The sequence below is a fragment of the Grampus griseus genome, assembly GCF_964374135.1.
Source record: "Grampus griseus genome assembly, chromosome: 8".
Lineage (NCBI taxonomy): Eukaryota > Metazoa > Chordata > Mammalia > Artiodactyla > Delphinidae > Grampus > Grampus griseus.
Genome location: NC_139002.1, coordinates 73,416,483 through 73,434,873, shown reverse-complemented (window position 1 = coordinate 73,434,873; position 18,391 = coordinate 73,416,483). Strand labels below are relative to the sequence as shown.

Here is an 18,391-nt window from a genome sequence, read left to right as displayed (position 1 = left end):
GCTGTTGGTTTGAGCTAAAATGTTGGAATTTATTGGAAGGATACTGGGGCATCTTATGGCCTTAACAGAAATTTTGCCCAATCAAGACTCAAGATGGGCCGGAATGAAGTAGCTCCAAGACCCACGGCAGCAGATGTGTTTGGACCTTCTCTCCAGGACACTGTGGCTACCGTGATTCAGCCCCCAGAATGCATTTTAAAAGTGCAGAGGAGAGGGTCTGATTGGCCCAGCCTAGTGGGTTTGTCCAGCCCTGGATCAGTCAGCTACTGCCAGGGGTCAGACACGAAGGGCAGGCAGAGCCACTGGAGCCCACACCTGCACGGCAGGCTATTCCCAAAGCAGGGGAAGCCCTGAGAGCAACGCAATTACCCTCAGGATATGTCTAAGTGCAGACACTGTCTGGGGTCTGACTAATCTCCAGCAACCTTTTTCCCAGCTTACTGGGTAAAGGAGAAAAACTAGTCCCCAGCATAGTCCTGGAAGGTGCCCTGATGAGCTAGAAAGAGGGTTTTCTGAGTTCAAAAAGAAATAGAACATTTAGAAAATGCATATACATATACAGCTATTTTTTCTAGCTATTTCCAGAGAAGAGTTTTGCATACCACTTTTTACTGCCTGAGGCACAGGGAATGTGCAGATGTGGGGAGCTGGACACACACTGTATGTTACCCAGATCCCTCTTGCTCACCCATGGTTCAAACCCACAGGAACTAGGAGGCAGAATGGCACAGCAGTGAAAGTGTGAGCCTGGAGTCCTAGACTGTAATTTCGTACCCAGCTCTACCCTAATGAGCTGTGTGACCTGAGGCAGGTTACTTGACTTCTCTGAGCCAGTGGAATGATCCCTAATTCATGGGGCCCTGATGAAGATTCAGTGTGATGAAGTTTGTAAAGTGCTTTGAACGTAGTAAGCCCTCCTTCTGTGGCAGAGATGATGGTGCTGATGGTGGTTTTAGAGATGTTGCTGGTGGTTATTCCACCTGGAAGACACCTGTAAAATTCTGCTTCTGCCTCTGCAGCTTGACCCCTCTGTAGGTTGGTCTTTTCCTCTGGTCCCCCTGATGGGGCAGGGTTATTCCAAGGGACACAGTGCAAGAAAGAAAGGCTTTTTCTCTTTGCTCAGGGTTTTGTCTTGATCCCAGCTCAACAGCCTCATCTCACATTTTTCATTCTGCTGCAGGAGTGAGAGAGAGAGAGAACCATACTGCTGATGACTCCGAGGGAGGGGCCCTGGACATGTGCTGCAGCGAGAGGCTGCCGGGTGAGTCTTCCCAGCACCAGGTCCCCCCAAGCTGCAAATGGAGGAAGAGAGCTCCGGATGGCACTGGGGCTGGAGGAAAGCCTGGGTGGCTGTGAATTTGCTTTAGAGGAGTGACTCAGCTGGTCTGTAGGTCTTCGTTTCAATGAGGATTTGTTTTTCTAATCCCTGATGTCTTTCTGACCTGTTATCATTTGGAGCTGCTGTAGACTCATCTGGAGGGAAGAAGAGGCAGCTGAGGGTGTGCGGGGAGGGTGGAGAGAAGGGTGAAGAGCTGGGGAGTCCAGGCTTGATCAGGACATGACCACTGGCCTGTGGTGTGCTGGGCAGATTTCGAAAGGTAAGATTAGGAAACACAGCCTGACCGTGGCATGAGCCAAGGGTGGGGTGGACGAAGTGGAGAAAATCCCTGACAGCCCTGAGGAGAAGCCTGGCTGTGAATGTCAGATTGTGCTGCTTGAGTCTGGTTGACCACACTTGAACCACGGGCCATTGCTCTCGCCACAGAAACATTACCAAGGCACTCCTGCCCATGGAGAAGCAGCACGTCCAGTTGTAGACCAAATACCCAAGTCATGATTAACAGCCTTGGGAGGAATGAATGAAGGAAGGTGGGGGAAACTTTTTTGTGTTTTTTCCTTTTGTAAAAGTTTTTATTGTTTTTTTTTCCTCCTTATAACAAATATCTATTGTAGAAACATTAGAAAATAAAGACAAGAGAAAAAGAAAAATCACCATAATCCTGTAACACTACACATATTCTCACATCTCCCTTTCCAAACCTTTTTGTTAAGAAATAACCAATTCTGAATTCTAATTTTGAACTCTCAAACCTGTAGCTTGTCAGAAACCTCATGATTGGCAAGGAACCTTAGAGTGTCGAGTCTTCAGTGACCCTCTTTAAGACAGACATGGAAAACAGCTCGGTGTGACTCTAAAGCCATGACTCTTTAAAATAAGTGGTTGTTTTTTCACCCCATGAGCAGTTGCCCCAGCTATGGATGAAGTTCCTCCAGCCTCCCACTGAGCATTGAGCCCTTCAGTATAATTCTCACCTTATCCAGTAGGGGGTGCCATTGCTCAAAACACTTAGGACGGCCTGTTGAGATGGGCTAGGATGGATGCCATTGCACCAGTGTCGCTGTGGGACCCAAAACAGCTAGCTTGAGGACTAGACTTCTCCAAAGGGACGTAAGAGCTGTCTGCAAACATCTGAAAGGCTGTCTTGTGAAGGGGACGGCATATTCATTCTGTATGTGTCTTATGAAGAGGGCATAAATCCAATACATAGAAATTTAAAAGAGGCCTGTTGGCCCACGGGATGCAGAACTTTCTTTCTGACTCTAAAAATAGTCCAGTCATTGAACTTGATAATGCAGGAGAAAATGAGTGTTCCATCACTGGAGGTATTCAAGTATTGTCTGGATAGACACTGGAGAGGAAATTTCCACAGTGGGTGGGAGGTCGAGGTGACAGCGCAAGTCCCTTTCAGCTATTAAACAGTTCTGTGATTCAGATATGAGTCATAGAATTCAGAGATGATTCTACAACCAGGGATGGCCCCAGTGGCTAGAAAAAATCCACAGAAAATAAGACACCGTGTATAGGAATCCAGAGAGTAGCATGGTGTGGAGGAAAGAGCATGGGGTCTGGTCTTGGAGTCTGGCTGTTCTGCACACAGGCTGTGTGTTTATGGACAAGTCATGTAACCCGCTGGTCCTGCAGTCCTTTATTTGCAAATGGAAACAGCAACAGTATGAACATTTATCCTCACAAGGAAAATAAATGTAATCACACAAGCATTCATTCAACAAATGCTTATTGAGCATGTACTATGTGTCAGGTACTGTACTAGGTGCTAGGGATATAGTGGTGAGTATGACAGACAAGGTCCCTGCCCTGCTTTGAGCTGCTTCTGGAAAATGGGATGAAGCCACCGCAGAGAGGCTACAGTAATAAGCGTGATTTGTTTAATTCCAACCTTCTCTCCCATTCCTCCCCAAAAGCCAACAACCAGAATAGAATCAAAGAGGATTATTGGTCATCTCCGCTGGACCTGGCACATTGCCTACCTTGTGCCAGGCACTGTGCTAAATGCTTTCACATGTATGCAAAGGTGCAGTAGCACCAGCAGGTTATCTGAGAATTCAGCTCATTTCTGACACTGTCTCCCAGGAGATAGCATCAGATTCCACAGGTAAAGGGCTCAATCCCACAAGTCTGCCCTCTACTTCAGACGCCAGTTGCAAGCCCAGGTTGTTACCTGCAGTTCTGACTGACTGGCTATATATCAGAGGTTCCCACAACCCTCTCCTCAGGTTCAATTAATGTGCTAGAAAGGCTCACAAAACTCAGAGAAACATTTTAGTCACTAGATTACCAGTTTATTTTAAAAGGCTATTAAAGGATATAGATGACCATCCAGCTGGAAGAGATGCGTAGGGCAAGGCAAGGGGCGCGGAGCCCCCGTACCCTCTCCCAGCACCACTCTCCCCACCTCTCCATGCGCTCACCCGGAAGCTCTCCAGGTCCCGTCCTTTGGGATGTTTCTGGAGGCTTTATTACATAAACATCGTGGATTAAATCATTGGCCATTGGCGAATGATTCAACCCCCAGCCCCTCTCCCTGGAGGTCGGGTCTGGGACTGGAGAGTTCCAGTGCTCTAATCACATGGTTGGTTCTCCTGGCAACCAGCCCCCACCCTTGGGTGGGATCCAAAAGTCACCTTCCCTGAAGCATTTTCAGGAACTAAGGACAAGAGACCAAATATGATCCCACTGCTCTAGTAGCTCAGGAAATTCCAAAGACTTTGGGAGCTGTGAGTTAGGAACTGTGGCTGAAGACCAAATATATATGAGAAATATATATTTTGGTCATCTGAATGACGAATTATATATTTCTGATAAATCATAATATCACAACCTATATCTCATGCAATCCTCTCTGCTACCCTAGGAAGTTGGTATTATTTGCTATCACCGTCTCATAGAAGAAAGGACCAAGGTTCAGGGAGGTTGGAGGGTCTGTCCGGGTTCATCCAGTGTTCAGTAGAGTAGGAGTCCCTCCAGGCAGTTTCCTTCCAGAGCCCAGGCTCCTGGCCGCTACCCCATTCTGCCTTCCTTGTCGCCATTGAGCCATTCTGATCTTCTGGCACCCTGTGGACTGAGGCAGGAAGAACTAAGGTATGTCTGTCCCCAGGGAGGAGTTTGGAGGAGTTGGGCGATGTCACTGTGCCTGTCCCTATCTGTGTCCTTCCTCTGGAAAGCCCGCCTGCCAGGGGCCAGGCAAGTTATATGCCCTTCTAGGCACCCATGACGCCGTCTTCATATGATACTGAAATAACTTTTTGTCTGTTTCCTCCATGGGACCGTGAGCTCTTTGAAGGCAACTACCTCTCTATTCCATCCTCCATGGCAACGTTCATTCACTCATTTCTTCATCCATTTACTCATTATTCACTGACCACTTCCATGTGTTGGGCACTCTGTAAGCATTGGAGTTTCAACAATGAAGCAACCTGAGAAAATTTCCCACCCTTACAGGACAGTATTGTGCCCTAGTTAAGAGCAGGCATCCTGGACCCAGGCGTAGCTCCACCATTCACCGTTGGGGTGATCCTGGGCAAGCTACTTAACCTCTCTGCCTTCCATTTACAAAATGGCAAGAATAACATTCACTACCATGTACGGTTGTTGGAGGATTAAATGGAGCTCAGAACAATGCCTGGAATGTGGCAAATGACATAGGCATTTGCTATTAAGGGAAAGATAGGCAATAAATAAGTAAAATATATAGTACAGCAGATGGTGATAAGTGCTGTGGAGAAAATTAAAGCCAAAAAGGGGGAGGTGGGAAAGGACCGGGACTGGGTGGCCGGGGGCGGGGGGATGGTTGGCATTGTAAATAGGGTGGTCCTGGAACCTGGTAAGGAGTAGACTTCCACAGTGTTCGTCAGCCAAAACCACCAACCTAAGCTGCACCTTGGACCTAAAAGGAGATGGAGGCATACAGGCCCAGAGACCTGGGGCGTTGGGCCTTTAGAATGAGCCCATGGACACTGCAAGCAGTTGCATAATGATGATGTAAAAATACAGCCCTCGAGTAATCTCTCCCCCTCCCAGCTGTCTTCCCCACTGGGCGAGACTAAGAGGCAAGGCAGAGTGAGGACCAGCCATGCCTGGGTGACTCACTCATTCCCACAGGAGCTGCCAGGCGGGGGGCGACATGGCCAACACTCCCGGGGCCGCGGTCACCCAGACCCTAGCTAGCGTCATCCAGTCCTCCCAGACTGAGATTTCTGGGTGAAAACATCCTCAGGCATCGCCGACACCTGCAGGCAGCCCACAGCTGCCCCCGGGGCAGGCACGCTCACTCGCACCCCCGGAGGCGTTCCACACAGGCGCACACACACTCATATCTGCTGTCACTTGTCACAGCCTCGTGCTCACGTATGCATGTGCACATACCCACACGCAGTCCCCTGGGCACGTGCAGCTCCCGCACCTATGAGTCTTCTTCCTCTTGCACACCCAGGACCTCTTAACTCCATCACCCTGTCATCCACCCCTTTCCGCTAGAGATGCTTCTTAGAAATGGACACGCTTGTTCTCTGTTTCCTCTTTAGGTCTCATTCTTTCCTGCAACGACGCCCCCTTCTCCTGCACATGCAGATAAGCAGGCACATTCCTGCCCTCCCTCACTGCACGCAGTTCCTGGGTACTGTGGTGGGCACTGGTGTATCTCCAGGTCCGTGCACGGGCATACACAGGTTTCTCCTCTCGCGTGCGCACGCGCTTTTTCACGTGCTCACCCTCCTTTGCTCTTGCACTCCCCCTCACTTGCTCACTTCCTCCCTCATTTTCTTGCTCACAGTCACCCAAACACATTTAAACATTCAAACTCACACTCTCTCCCCTTCTGTGTGTAGGTGTTCACATTTGCGAGAATGCAGGCAACCCTGCTGATGCTGGGACCTCTGCTCCTGCCCGAACAGCACCAGTGCAGGCCTAGCCTGGGACCAGCAGCTTCCTCAGGGATACAGGGCAGGGGAAGGAGGTGAATAAGGCGACAGTAGGTGCTGGTGATGGCATGACATCACCACGTTGCTCACAGCGTCTCCAGTGGGCAGGTTCATGAGCAGGCCTGCTCCTAATGTTTGCAGGGACCGAGGTCAGACTGCCGTTGGGGCCCCTCATGGGGCACCACCCCCTGCTCAGTCCTGCACTGGGAGGGCCCTCGTCTGAATGCATGGGGGCACGTCAGTCTGTGCGTGCAAGTATGGTTCACACTCCACCCTGCTAGCTGACACTTGGCCACCCCTCAGACCTAAATATACCCCCGGGGAAGGCCACGTCCCTGCTCAGAAGCGTGTACGTGCATTCATGAAGCCTTCAGGCCATTCGGGCAGAGAGTTCTGGAGTCCTCGTAACCAGAGCATGGCCTGGAAAGCGGGGCGTGGGCACACCTCCTGGACCCTGGGAGCCTTTTGCTCCATGAAGAGTGGCATGGCCAGAGGAGAGGGAGCCTAGGGGCCAGATCTAAGGACCACACTGCTTTGGGGAATAAGGTGCTCCCAAAGGCCTCCTACAGCCGGCAGCTGGTTGGAGCCATGGCAGTCCCCGCCACCCTGAGATTTAAGTGTGTTATGATCAGCTGGGTCTATGCAAGGCTGTGAGTAGCCACTGAAGGCCTGAGTAGGTCATTGCCCCTTTGGTAGGAACAGCTGACTTCTCCACACCTTAAGTCCTGGTGCTTTGAAGGCTACCCCCAGCCCAGCCCTAGGCTCTGTACCATCATGGATATCAGATGGACCCTCCTCTGAGGAGGTCAAAGTCTAGGTCTCAGCAAGAGACCACTGTCCATCCTGGGTGGTCTTTTATAAAGTAAAGGGAAGGCCTGTATTGAGGAAATCTTTGTTATCCTAATCACGCAGTGACTACCCCGGTCATCAGGGAGAGTCAGGCCGTAGCTTTCACAGCCATCCCACCATGACATGGATGAGGTCTTCGCCAGAAGCCAACAAGGACTGATTGAAAAGGCAGCCTGACCCTGTTATTGATTTAGCAAGCGTTTATTGAACATCCACTTTGTGCCCAGTGCTGTACCAGGTACTGATGATACAGTGAAGAGCAGGAGAGATCTGGTCCCTGCTCTCAGGAGGACAGGGTACCATGGAAGTGTGCAACCATAACATTACGTTATCTTGGGCGGGTTCGGCTGGGGGGGGCAGTCAGGGAAGGCTTCCTGGAAGAAGTGGCCTTTAAACTGTGACCTAAAGGATGAGTAGGGTCCTGGCTCGTGTCTTGAGGAACCAGCTATCAAAGCATCTTAAGGAACAGGTTAACCTCAGAATGGGCCTTATCCCCCACCTGCTAATGCTTGTTCTCACAGAGCCCCCTGATCTGGTGCCTGGTACTGGTTCAAATGGTCTGGGACCAGGTGCAGGAGCCCAGATGGACAAACGTAGAGAAGACAGACTGGGAAACAGTATCATTACTGAGATGTCACTTGTGCCCATCAACGCTCAGCAGCTTAGGTGCTGTTGACTTTTAGTTCTTTAATCGATGGCTCTGTTTTCATTCGGGACTTTTAATGCATTTAGGTGTGTTTATGTGGCCAATGGTACTATGAATTGTCTTTGAGACTTTAGGATAGAAATTAAAGAAAGGCAAACAACACCATCCAGATGTGCTGAGAACCCTAATTTAAAGAGTAGTCCGTAACGATACCACTGTATTGAGAAGAAATGTACCAACCCAGGTACTCACTGATCAGCGATGGTAGCGGTTAACTGTCCTCAGACACCAGGACAGATATGGAGGCAGGAGCCCATCTAGCTGGGTCTTGGGGTCCTGGAGGGGCAGTGAGACCTGGGTTCCAATCTCAGCTCTGCTGCTGACCAGCAGCTTGATCTCAGGTAAATAGTCTGACCACTTTGAGCTCCAAATTCTTCACTGCAAAATGAGGGTGATAAGATCTTCACAAACATTTTGGGAGGTTTAAATAAGCTGATGTGTGTGAAATGCTTATTACGCAGTGCTCCATAAATGGTAGCTAATAATGATGGTGATGATTTTGCCAGGATGTGGAGTATAAACAACAACCAAAAACACCTGTGCACGTTCCCAGGCATCAAGGGCCCAGGCATCCAGTCCCAGGCCAGACCTTCAGATGTGGAGTGGGTGATACGGGTCTGTGGCTCTTTCATGACTCCCCACCACATGCCACCACAGACACATAGGGGAGTGTTGTTTACTTGCAAAGTCAGGTGGGAAGAGGAGCCAGACTTGCTGGAGAGGCCAGTCATCCATTTTCCTGTATAGAAACAGTGCTGACGTTCCTGGGAGTGGCCTGGATGTATGATGAAACTACAAAGAGTCTTTGCAACTGGAAGAAAGAGGCCATCTGCTTCAGTCCTGTGCCTCCACCCAGGTTGATGTCAAGCCCTTTCAGACAAATGGGCATCACTGTATAACTAAGATATGCAGTGACAGATGCTGTCACCTTTCTCCTTGACTTGGCCCGGGGACTAAATACCCCAACTCCCAGGAACTTCTTTATACCTTAAAAACAAACAAACAAAAACAACAACCTCTTTCCTTCCATTTAAGCTCATTTCTTCTTTTCAAGTCTCAGGATGTGCTTTGTTTATCTATTGCTGCCTAACTGTCTCAAAACTTACTCACTTAAAACAACCACCATTTTATTTGTTTATGATTCAGAAGGTCATGAGGGGTTCAGCTGGGGGGTTCTTCTGTTCCCTATGGCTTCAACTGAGGTCACTCACTCAGGTGTATTCACCTGGTGCTGGGCTGGAATAGAAGGTCCAAGAAAGCTTTTCTTACATGTCTGGCACCTTGGTGTGAATACCAGGAAAGGGGGATCACTAGTGCCCCCTGGAGGCTGTCTACCATACTGCTTAAGAGTTGAATCCTTGCAATTCAAAAAGGCATATTCTCAGGATATGCCTGTACAGTTGTCCCTCCGTATCTGCAGGGGGTTAACTGCAGGATTCCCCACGGATACTAAAATCCACCCATGCTCAAGTCGCATATGTGAAATGGCATGGTACAGTTGGCCCTCCATATCCACAGCTGTGGAACCCGCAGATACAGAGAGCCAACTGTATACAGAATGGTGGGGGAAAAAATCCACCCACAGAGAGAGAAAAAAGTACTAGAAAATATATCTAAAGGAAACCAGTGCCTTTCTCAGTGTGGTAGGATCATGGATGACTTGGGGTTCATTTATGCTTTTATGGGTTTTTTCCCCCTCATATTTTCCAAAATCATTTTTAAAAGATTGGCCATCTGGGACTTCCCTGGCGATCTGGTGGTTAAGACCCCGCACTTCCATTGCAGGGGTGTGGGTTCGATCCCTGGTCGGGGAACTAAGATCCTGCATGCTGCGCGGCGTGGCCAAAAAAACAAAAAAAAGATTGGCCACTGGAAAATATTTATTAATCCTCGCCAGGTAAGAGTGGTAGCTGGGGATCATGGGGGCCCCCTGGGGTGAGTCACCTCCCTCCAGGTTGGGTTGCTCAGCAGGGCAGGCACAGAGTCGGGGGCTGACCCAACCCCAGGGATCTTAATGGGGGCTGGTTAAGCCTTTGGGGGCATCGGTGGAGACAGTCACCAAGGCATGGAATCCCTCCCCCCACCCCATAGAAAGCCAACGAAATGACTCACGTCATGTCATGTTGGTGAACCAGTTCAGAGAAGGGGAGACTCAGGGGTCCTTGACAGGCAGCTCTGTTTCACTAAGTCCATGAGTCCTTCAGTGGGTGTCCGTTCCCAGGGCAGGAGGAACAAGTTCTCACTCTGTAATTCTCCCAGTTCCAGGACACAGACGGGATGGAGGGTCCTCTGCTTTCGTTCATTCTTTCCCCGTTGGACCTTGGCCCCCCCTCCAACTCAACTGGTTTTGTTTTTACCTGGGGGAGCAGGGGGTAGTGACTGGTGGTAGGTTCAGAGCTGTCAGTCATACTCCTCTGTGGCCCTGCTTTCTTCACGGGTCCCCGCAGTGCCCCTCTCTGGTTTCATTCACTGATTTTTTTCTCTTTTGTCTCCCACCGCCAGGTCCCCTCTCCCCACAGTTAGTGTGTTCTAACGTGTTTAAGGCGTATTTTGTGCGTTTCTGTGTGCTCTTGCAGAATGAGTGGCAATATGTCGTGTGTATATATTTTTAAAATTTGTGTCTGTTGTGTTCGGTCTCATTCTTTTCGCTCAGCCGTGTTTCTGAGGTCCTTCCATGGTGCCATGTGTCCTCTGATCCTTTGCTTCTAAGGGCTGCAGAGTATTCCCCAGTGTGTCCCTGGACACGGCCTACCAGCTTCCCCAAGTGGTGGGAATGTAGGTGCCCCACTCCTCCCACCCCACCGCAGATAGCACAGGAGGGCGCTTCGGCTTACAGCTTATGTGTTTCCTAGGACTAGGTAAGAATTTTTTGGAGCAGAAGCACGCATTTCCAGAGTTTTCTACTTCCCGGATTGGTTCCAGCAGAGGATCTGGAACACAGAGAACCAGGAGGAAACGGTGTGGGTGGTAGCTGGGGAGATACGCAGGGGACAGAGCATGCTGGGCCTTTATTGATGGCCGTGGCAGGGATTTGGGCCTTTATTCTAAGAACAAGGGGAAGCCATTGGACGAAACTAAAGCAGGGGCTCAGATTCGTTTTTTTAAAAAAGGCAACTGTGGATCTTTAGCCTTAGAAGGGCCCTTAAAGACCCCCAGGCACACTCTGAATTTACAGAAGGCCTCTGAGGCCCATAAAGGCAGTGAGACGCCCAGGGTCACACAGCCCACTCCTCACAGAGCTAGAACTGCTACCCAGCCTCATGACACTGCCAGTGTTGTGAGCCTCCCCAGTTACTGAGGGCAACAGCCCCTGGAGGGTTGGAATTTGTCAGCACATCTGTCCTGGGGGGTCTCGGTTGGCTCTTGCTCACCTCCTATCCCCTGGACTTTCCTAGACCTCTGAGAGCATTTACCAGGACCCACCAAGCAACCCCAAACCAGGACCCAGCCTTCTGCTGTCAGGGAGGGAGGCCTCAGACCTTCAGGTACCCACAGGCAGCCCCTGTGAAACATCCCATGCTGGCTTAACGAGTGAAAACTGAACCAGAGGGTTAAAGACATGTGTGCCAAGCCTGATTCTGGCTCTTACTCTCTGGACCTCAGTTTCCTCATCTGTAAAATGGGAGTGTGGAGCAAGAGGCTCTCCCAATTCTGTCCCTCCCTCCCCACATGTTTGGGCTTAAGTCTCAGGCACTAGGGACCTCTGGTACCCACTGCCCAGGGCCTCTCCGTTGGTTATTTTAGTTCTCACCGTGGGCTGGGGGGAGGGGGTAGCTGCACCCTCAGAGTTTCACTGACCCTTTTCACCCTTGTACTTCTGGGCCTCCGCTCCAGAGAGGCACAAAGAACTGAGGCTTTGTTTGCAGCAACAAAGCTGTTTGCAATTTCAGATAGAACCATTTTATTATATCCCATCCAAAGAGTACTTGAGTTGCCTTTTGTTTTGAAAGCTTGTTAGCATTTCAGATTTAATTAACTGAGAGAGCAAAGCTGCCCCACTTCCTCCACCCCCGGCCCATGCCCACTCCATCCACCGACCCCAGGTGCCAGTCGGCAGCCTCAAAGCCCTCGCCCACGTGGGGGCAGGGCACCCACTGTCCTCCTGAGGGGCTCACCTGGCAGATGAAAGGGACCCGGTCCTGTTGCCTGTCCCTCATGCTCCCCTCCCTCCCCTCTTCCCCCTCCTCTCTCAATTCTGCTGCTGTTTACTGAGCGTTCACCGTGCGCCAGGCACCAGGCTAAGCACTGGGCATTTTTTACCTTATGGCATCCTCAGACCCCAGCCAGCAAGGCTTAGTGGATCTGTTGTCCAGAGGAGAGATTGAGTCACTTCCCCAAGGTCACACAGGTGGTAAGTGGCACAGTCGGGCTTCAAAGCTAAGTCTGGGTGACTCCAGAGCTTTGGCTAGGAGTCCCCCCCAAGGAGCTTCCTCCCCAGAAACAAGGCACTTGTAGGGACAGCAAGAGCTGCAGTGCCGACTGGATAGGGCCGGGTCCTAGAGATCGTTCTTGTTACAGATGTACCTCCTTTTATTGCGCTTTGCTTGAGTGCGCTTCACAGATACTGCGGTTTTCACAAACTGAAGGTTTGTGGCAACCCTGCGTTGAGCAAGTCTGTCGGCACCATTTTTCCAATAGTGTTTTTTTAAATGCAGGTGTGTACATTGTTCTTTTAGACATAATGCTACTGCATACTTAATAGACTACAGTAGAGTACAGGCATAACTTTTGTATGGACTGGGAAACCGAAAAATTCGTGTGACTCGCTTTATTGCGGTGTTTGCTTTATTGCAGCGGCCTGGAACCAAACCAATAGTGTCTCTGAGGTACTTGGAAATCTGCCTCCCAAGAGCCTCCACACACTGGTCCCATTCTCAGCTCTTGACGTGCCCCCTTCCCTAGCACAGCCCCCTCAGGTGTCTGCAGACAGGCCCCCCGCCGCCTCCACTCCCCTCCATCCCCACAGTGAGGTAAGAGCAGTAATCCTATAAACAAGTGTCTGTGTCTACGGGTGGGGTTTCAGACACAGTGATGGGCTGTGGAGCCCAGCACCATCTCCCACAGAGATGACGCTGTACTTGTGAACACATGGAGGGTCAGGAGTGTTGGAGATTTCTTCAAGATGCTGTGGTGTGGAGAGCTGATCACCTGAGCTAGTCTCATCTGGTGGGTTGGTTAACGGTATGGGCTCTGGCCGCAGGCTGCCCGGGTTCTAGTCTTAGCTTCTGCCTACTGTTAGCTGACTTGGCCAAGCGACTTAACGCCCGTGTGCCTCAGTTACTTCATCTGTAAGATGGGAGTAAGAGCAGTACCTTCTAGCATTGTTGTGAGGATTAAATGGGTTAAGATACGTGAAGCACTCAGTGAGCGCTCAGTACGTGTTAGCCCTCAGTGGTCCTGGCTCTACGTTTGGCTGACTGTTGACCTACAGCAAGCCACTTTCCCTCTCGGCCTCAGTTTCACCATCTGAGAAACCAGCAAACTAGACCAGATGCCCCTCAAGGCTGGTCTGGCTCTGCCCATCAGTGGTTCTAGAAGCCCAGGCAGGGCTGAGTGTGATGTTCTGTTGGTCAGCGCCCCCATGGCTACGTGGGCATGGTGGGGAGGTCCCTCCTGGCCACGTTTGGGAAGAGAAGAAAAGCTGAATGGGACAAGAGCTCCCTCCTCATGTAAACAGAAGCGGGCCAGCCTTCCGGCTCCAGTTCCGCGGCTGGCAGCTCCGAGGATGAGTCACCAACAGGAACAGCCATGTTCTCGGGCTCGGGCGGCGCCGGCCCCGGGGCACACCATGGCTGCAGAGTTTAATGGTGGGATTTGGGTGCCAGGTGACGGGAGAGGGATCGTGGTGTTTCCACATGCCCAAGGTAAACCCTCAAGGCCACTTGCCTGCGCGCCTTACCCAGGGCCCCTAGAGCTCTGGCCCAGGATGCAGAGCGCCTGCCTTCCAGTGTTCCTTCCTTTCATAAGATACAGCCTTTGAGGAGCCGGGATCTGGCACAAAAGCTGCACCGCCACCCCCATGCAGCTGGTTAGGGTTCAAGGATCCCCAGACACAGGGACTCCCTCCCTCCCAGGTTCTCATCATCTCCCTGCCTTTGCTGCAGTGACCTCTCCTGAGAAGCAGTTTGGCAAAGCGGAAAGACCACTTGGCGTCAGGAAGGCCTGGGTTTGCATCTGGGGTCTGCACGTACTTGGGCAAGCCACTGAACCTCGCTCAGCCCGATTTCCATGCCTGGAAAATCCCTTTCACCCCATGCAGGAAGCAGGCCCGAGAGGAGCCCAGTGTTCTGTCACTGTCAGCAAGGTGCCTCTGAGTCAGGGCTTCGTGCATGGCAAAGCAGCCACCTTGCTGTGAACTATTGAAAAGCCAGTCCTTGACACAAGCAGCCGCCTCTCACCAGCAAAACAGGGCTGATGATCCCAGTGTCTACCTCACAGAGAAGCAAAAGGAACTGCGTGCGCACAAGCGCTTTGGGAGCTGCACAGAGCCTACCCAAGAGATCTGGCATTCTCATTCCGGAGCAAGACAGTGAGTGGAAGGGTGGGCAGGGTGAGGAGAAGGGCTGGCGTGATCTCTAGGAGCAGGACCTGGAGGACAAAGGACAAAGGAGCCCAGGACCTCTGTGGTCCATGAGGGCGGGCACTGTGTTGTTCCCTGCTGTATCCACAGAGCCTAGCCTGGTGCTTGGCAGAGTATTGATATATAATCGGTGCTCAATAAATGTGTCGGACTCACACATGAATGAGCAGAGACTAAAATCAGCCCAGTTCTCTACCTCCCCACCTCTACCACCTGATCACAGACCTCTGCTCCCCACCCCTGAGATCACGGGTTCTTAACCTGAGGTCCGTGGATCCCCTCCAGAATTACAGGCAGAATATAGTGTGTGTGAGAAGAAGTATCTTCCTGAGTAAAGAAATGTTAGATTTCTGCCCAGAAAAGCTTTTAAATAAACCCTGCTCTGAAAGGTAGGCATCTACCAGGCACTCAGTTGGACTCATCCAGCCTCCAGGGCTGCCAGATACCCTGTGGGTTTAAAAACAAAAAAACAGCTTCCACCCTTGTCTCTGAGAGGTGCATACAGGGCCCCGCCAGCCTGCAGGTTTTCTTCTGCCCCCTTAAGGTGCCAGGCTGTTAACCTGCCATCTTTCATATGCAAAAGTGATGTCAGGGGGCCTGTCTTCTGAGTGGCTGCTCTCTGGCTGGGTGGGTCTCACAGAGACTTGCACTCACTCTCAATCTCTCCCAGTCCCCCCACATGCCATTTAGGTGTGACAGGTGAAAGTTGGGGTCCTGAACCTGGGAATATCAAGCAGGCCTCATAATATCTGAACTCAGAACAGTGCCCTCTTTTTAAAGATATTTTTCCTCACTACAAATAAATATATGTATATGTATATACACATATATTTATCTCTATACGTATGTGCCTATTTACTTATTGGAGGAAATTTAGAATATATAAACAGGGACTTCTCTGGTGGTGCGGTGGTTAAGAATCCGCCTGCCAATGCAGGGGACATAGGTTCGATCCCTGGTCCGGGAAGATCCCACATGCCGTGGAGCAACTAAGCCTGTGCGCCACAACTACTGCACCTGCGCTCTAGAGCCTGCGAGCCACAACTACTGAGCCTGCGCACCACAACTACTGAAGCCCACGTGCCTAGAGCCCGTGCTTCTCAACAAGAGAAGCCACTGCAACGAGAAGCCCGTGCATGGCAACAAAGAGTAGCCCCGCTCGCCTCAACTAGAGAAAGCCTGTGCACAGCAATGAAGACCTAACACAGCCAAAAATAAAAATAAAGAATATGTAAACAATGAAAAAAATCACTCTACTCTCACCCTCCTCCAAAGAACTATTGTTACTACTACCTGTCTTCTGTTCTTCCCATTTACCGTGTATGGTGTTCATTAAACACTTCCTGTGTGCCCGGCGTCCGGTGTGCTGCACGCTTTCCAAGCACCACTTGAGTTAGCCTCTCGTCTTTCATCGGGGATTCTCCACCTTTTTATATACTTTCTTAATTTTTAAGGCCAAGGAGAGCAGACTGTTTTGTAACCTTGCCTTTCTCACTCCACACCATCGAAATTTCTTTCCCCATTATTAAATATTTATCTACAGAGTCATTACTAACAGCAGCATGATGACGTTTTATTGCAGGCAGGTTCTAGGCTTCTCAGACTGGGGTGCATGTACCCCTGAGGGCAAAGCCACAGGATAAATGTAGAACATTTTCCTGAAGCATAAATTTGATTCCAAGCTTTGGGAGGAAAAAAGAAAACATTATTTTAAGATCAAAACAAGCACAGATATGCCATAGAATAGAATAAAGAACACCCATGAATTTTCAAACAAAGCAGCAAAGTCCAGGATCATGTGACTTGCTGTTTTTCCCCAAAGACCCATGTCCCCTCTGCTCTAAGGATGGGAGAAGCATCTAAGAAGCACTGTGTTCTCCCTCTTCTTACAGATAAGGAAACTGAGACCCAGGGGGGAGAAAGGATTGCCCAAAGTCCACAGTGTGTGTTACGAGCCAAGCCAGGTGGCCCCTGAGCTGTACCCCTCCTACCTGTCCGTATTTGCCGTCACACATCGACTGCTTTTTCTGAAGGTGTGGGTGGAGAACTTGCCACTCGGGTAATCAACCCTCTGCTTATCAATAGTGGAAACTCTTGGCTTCCTACGTGATCCATCTCTTAGCAGCGGCTGGATCTGAGATATCTGGTCTTGTGGTTAGTAACTATAGCCTCCCTGGGCAAAGGTAGAGGCCCTTAGGCTCTACGAGCACTTAGATTTTTCACGTAATGCACTGTATTGTAAACACTCATCCACTGGTCTGTTTTACCCAGCTGACTTGAGCCTTCTGAAGGCAGGAGTTACGTGTTGTCATTATTATAATCTGATGTTTCTTGAGCAACTACTAGATGCCAGGTGCCAAGTTGGATGTTTCATCTATAGGATCTACCGTCTTCATCGCAGCTTTTCAAAGAATGTATTATTATCCTTGTTTATCACTTACCCGTCATCATTCACTCATTTAGGAAATATTGATTGTAGACTTACATGCCAGGACTAGCGCTACATGTTGTGGACAGTCAGGATAAGCAAAACCAATACTGCTCTTGCCCTCGTGGAACTTACAGAGACTGGGGGAGATTATATTCAACAAATAATTTTGACAGACTGGAGTGAGTGTACTGTAGCTCAGAGCCTGTCCAAGTGCCTCACTTCAAACCCACCTCAACCACTTATTAGCGTCTCTGCACCTCATCTTTCTCTTCTGTAAAATGAGGATAATAGTAGTGCCAACTTCATAGGGTACCACGAAGAGTGAATAGATGAACGTGCAGAGCACTCAAAGCAGGGCTGTGTGTTCGCCAGGTGTATTGTTGCTGCTGGTCGTATGAAGGAGAGACGTGGGTTGCTGAGTGTGTGTGGTAGGGGAGCCCCTCCTTTAGGAGGCAGCTGATTGAGTTCTACAAGATGATTAGGAGTCAACTTGGCAAAGTGTTTTGGGGACAGTTGAGGGGAGCAGGATGTTGGGGGAATATTCCTGGCAGAGCGGGCAGGATATGCAAAACATGGGGTGTGGGCTTACCCGAGGAACTGCCAAAGAGTGTGGCTGGACCACAGCAGGTAGGGAGCTATACAGGGTCAGGTCTGGGAAGGAGGAGCCTGGGAGAGAAATACAGGTATCCCCAGGATCACCGCATTGTTGATCCAGGCCATGCGAGATGCTCAGCAAATACCTGTCACGTAACCAAGCGAGCATGTAGACAACTATGTTGGCCTCGCGTGGTCTTGGCTGTGGGTGTTCCGTTGTCTCCCAACCAGAAAAGGAGTCCATTGTCCCATATATATACACAGTGATATGTGGACCGTCCCATCCCCACCATCAAGCCGTACACGTCCGTCTTGCTGGTGCCTCTCTTCTTGGCAATAGATTGGACGGTGTGGGTTTAAATGGGGAACTCCAACCTCTGGGGCTCACTGCGGTGGTGCTGCTGGAATCTCCACACTCCACCAGGGCATCAGATCCAAGCCAGTGCTGTTCAGACTTGTTTAGTCGTGGAACCTTGTGTTGAAATCATCTTAGAGGAAACCCAGTATATGGAACGGTATTGAACAGCTCCCACGGCCGAGGCCCAGGCACAGGGACCCAGAGCACTTGGTCATAGCTGGTGCACCTGAGAAAACACCAGGGCTCCTTAAAGCACAGTTAGAAAACCAGAGGACTTCCCTGGCGGTCCAGTGGTTAAGACTTCGCCTTCCAATGCAGGGGCCGCGGGTTCGATCCCTAGTCGGGAAGCAAGATCCCACATGCCTTGTGCCCAAAAAACCAAAACGTAAAACAGAAGCAATATTGTAAAAAATTCAATAAAGATTTTTAAAATGGTCCACATCAGAAACAGCAACAACTTTAAAAAAGAAAACTAAGGGAGGACCCCCAACCCCCATTTTCGAGGTGTGGAAATTGAGGTCCAGAAAGGAGGGGGTGACTTTCCCAAGGTCACACAACCAGGGATAGACCCAGAACTGGATCTTAGACGTTTGA

At 50.3% G+C, this 18,391-nt stretch overlaps 1 protein-coding gene across 2 annotated transcripts in view; it reads left to right on the top strand.

Moving 5' to 3' along the window:
* Positions 1–1,221: 1,221 nt before the first annotated feature.
* Positions 1,222–18,391, top strand: part of PTPN5 (protein tyrosine phosphatase non-receptor type 5) — a gene marked incomplete at both ends in the record, with an annotated part of 31,807 nt that continues 14,637 nt past the window's right edge. The window contains one exon of one of the 2 annotated variants that reach the window (XM_082659233.1): positions 1,222–1,261. In XM_082659233.1, coding sequence (XP_082515359.1) covers positions 1,237–1,261 — 25 coding nt within the window. The remainder of the gene's footprint in view (positions 1,262–18,391) is intronic. The other variant, XM_082659232.1, reaches the window with a different exon arrangement.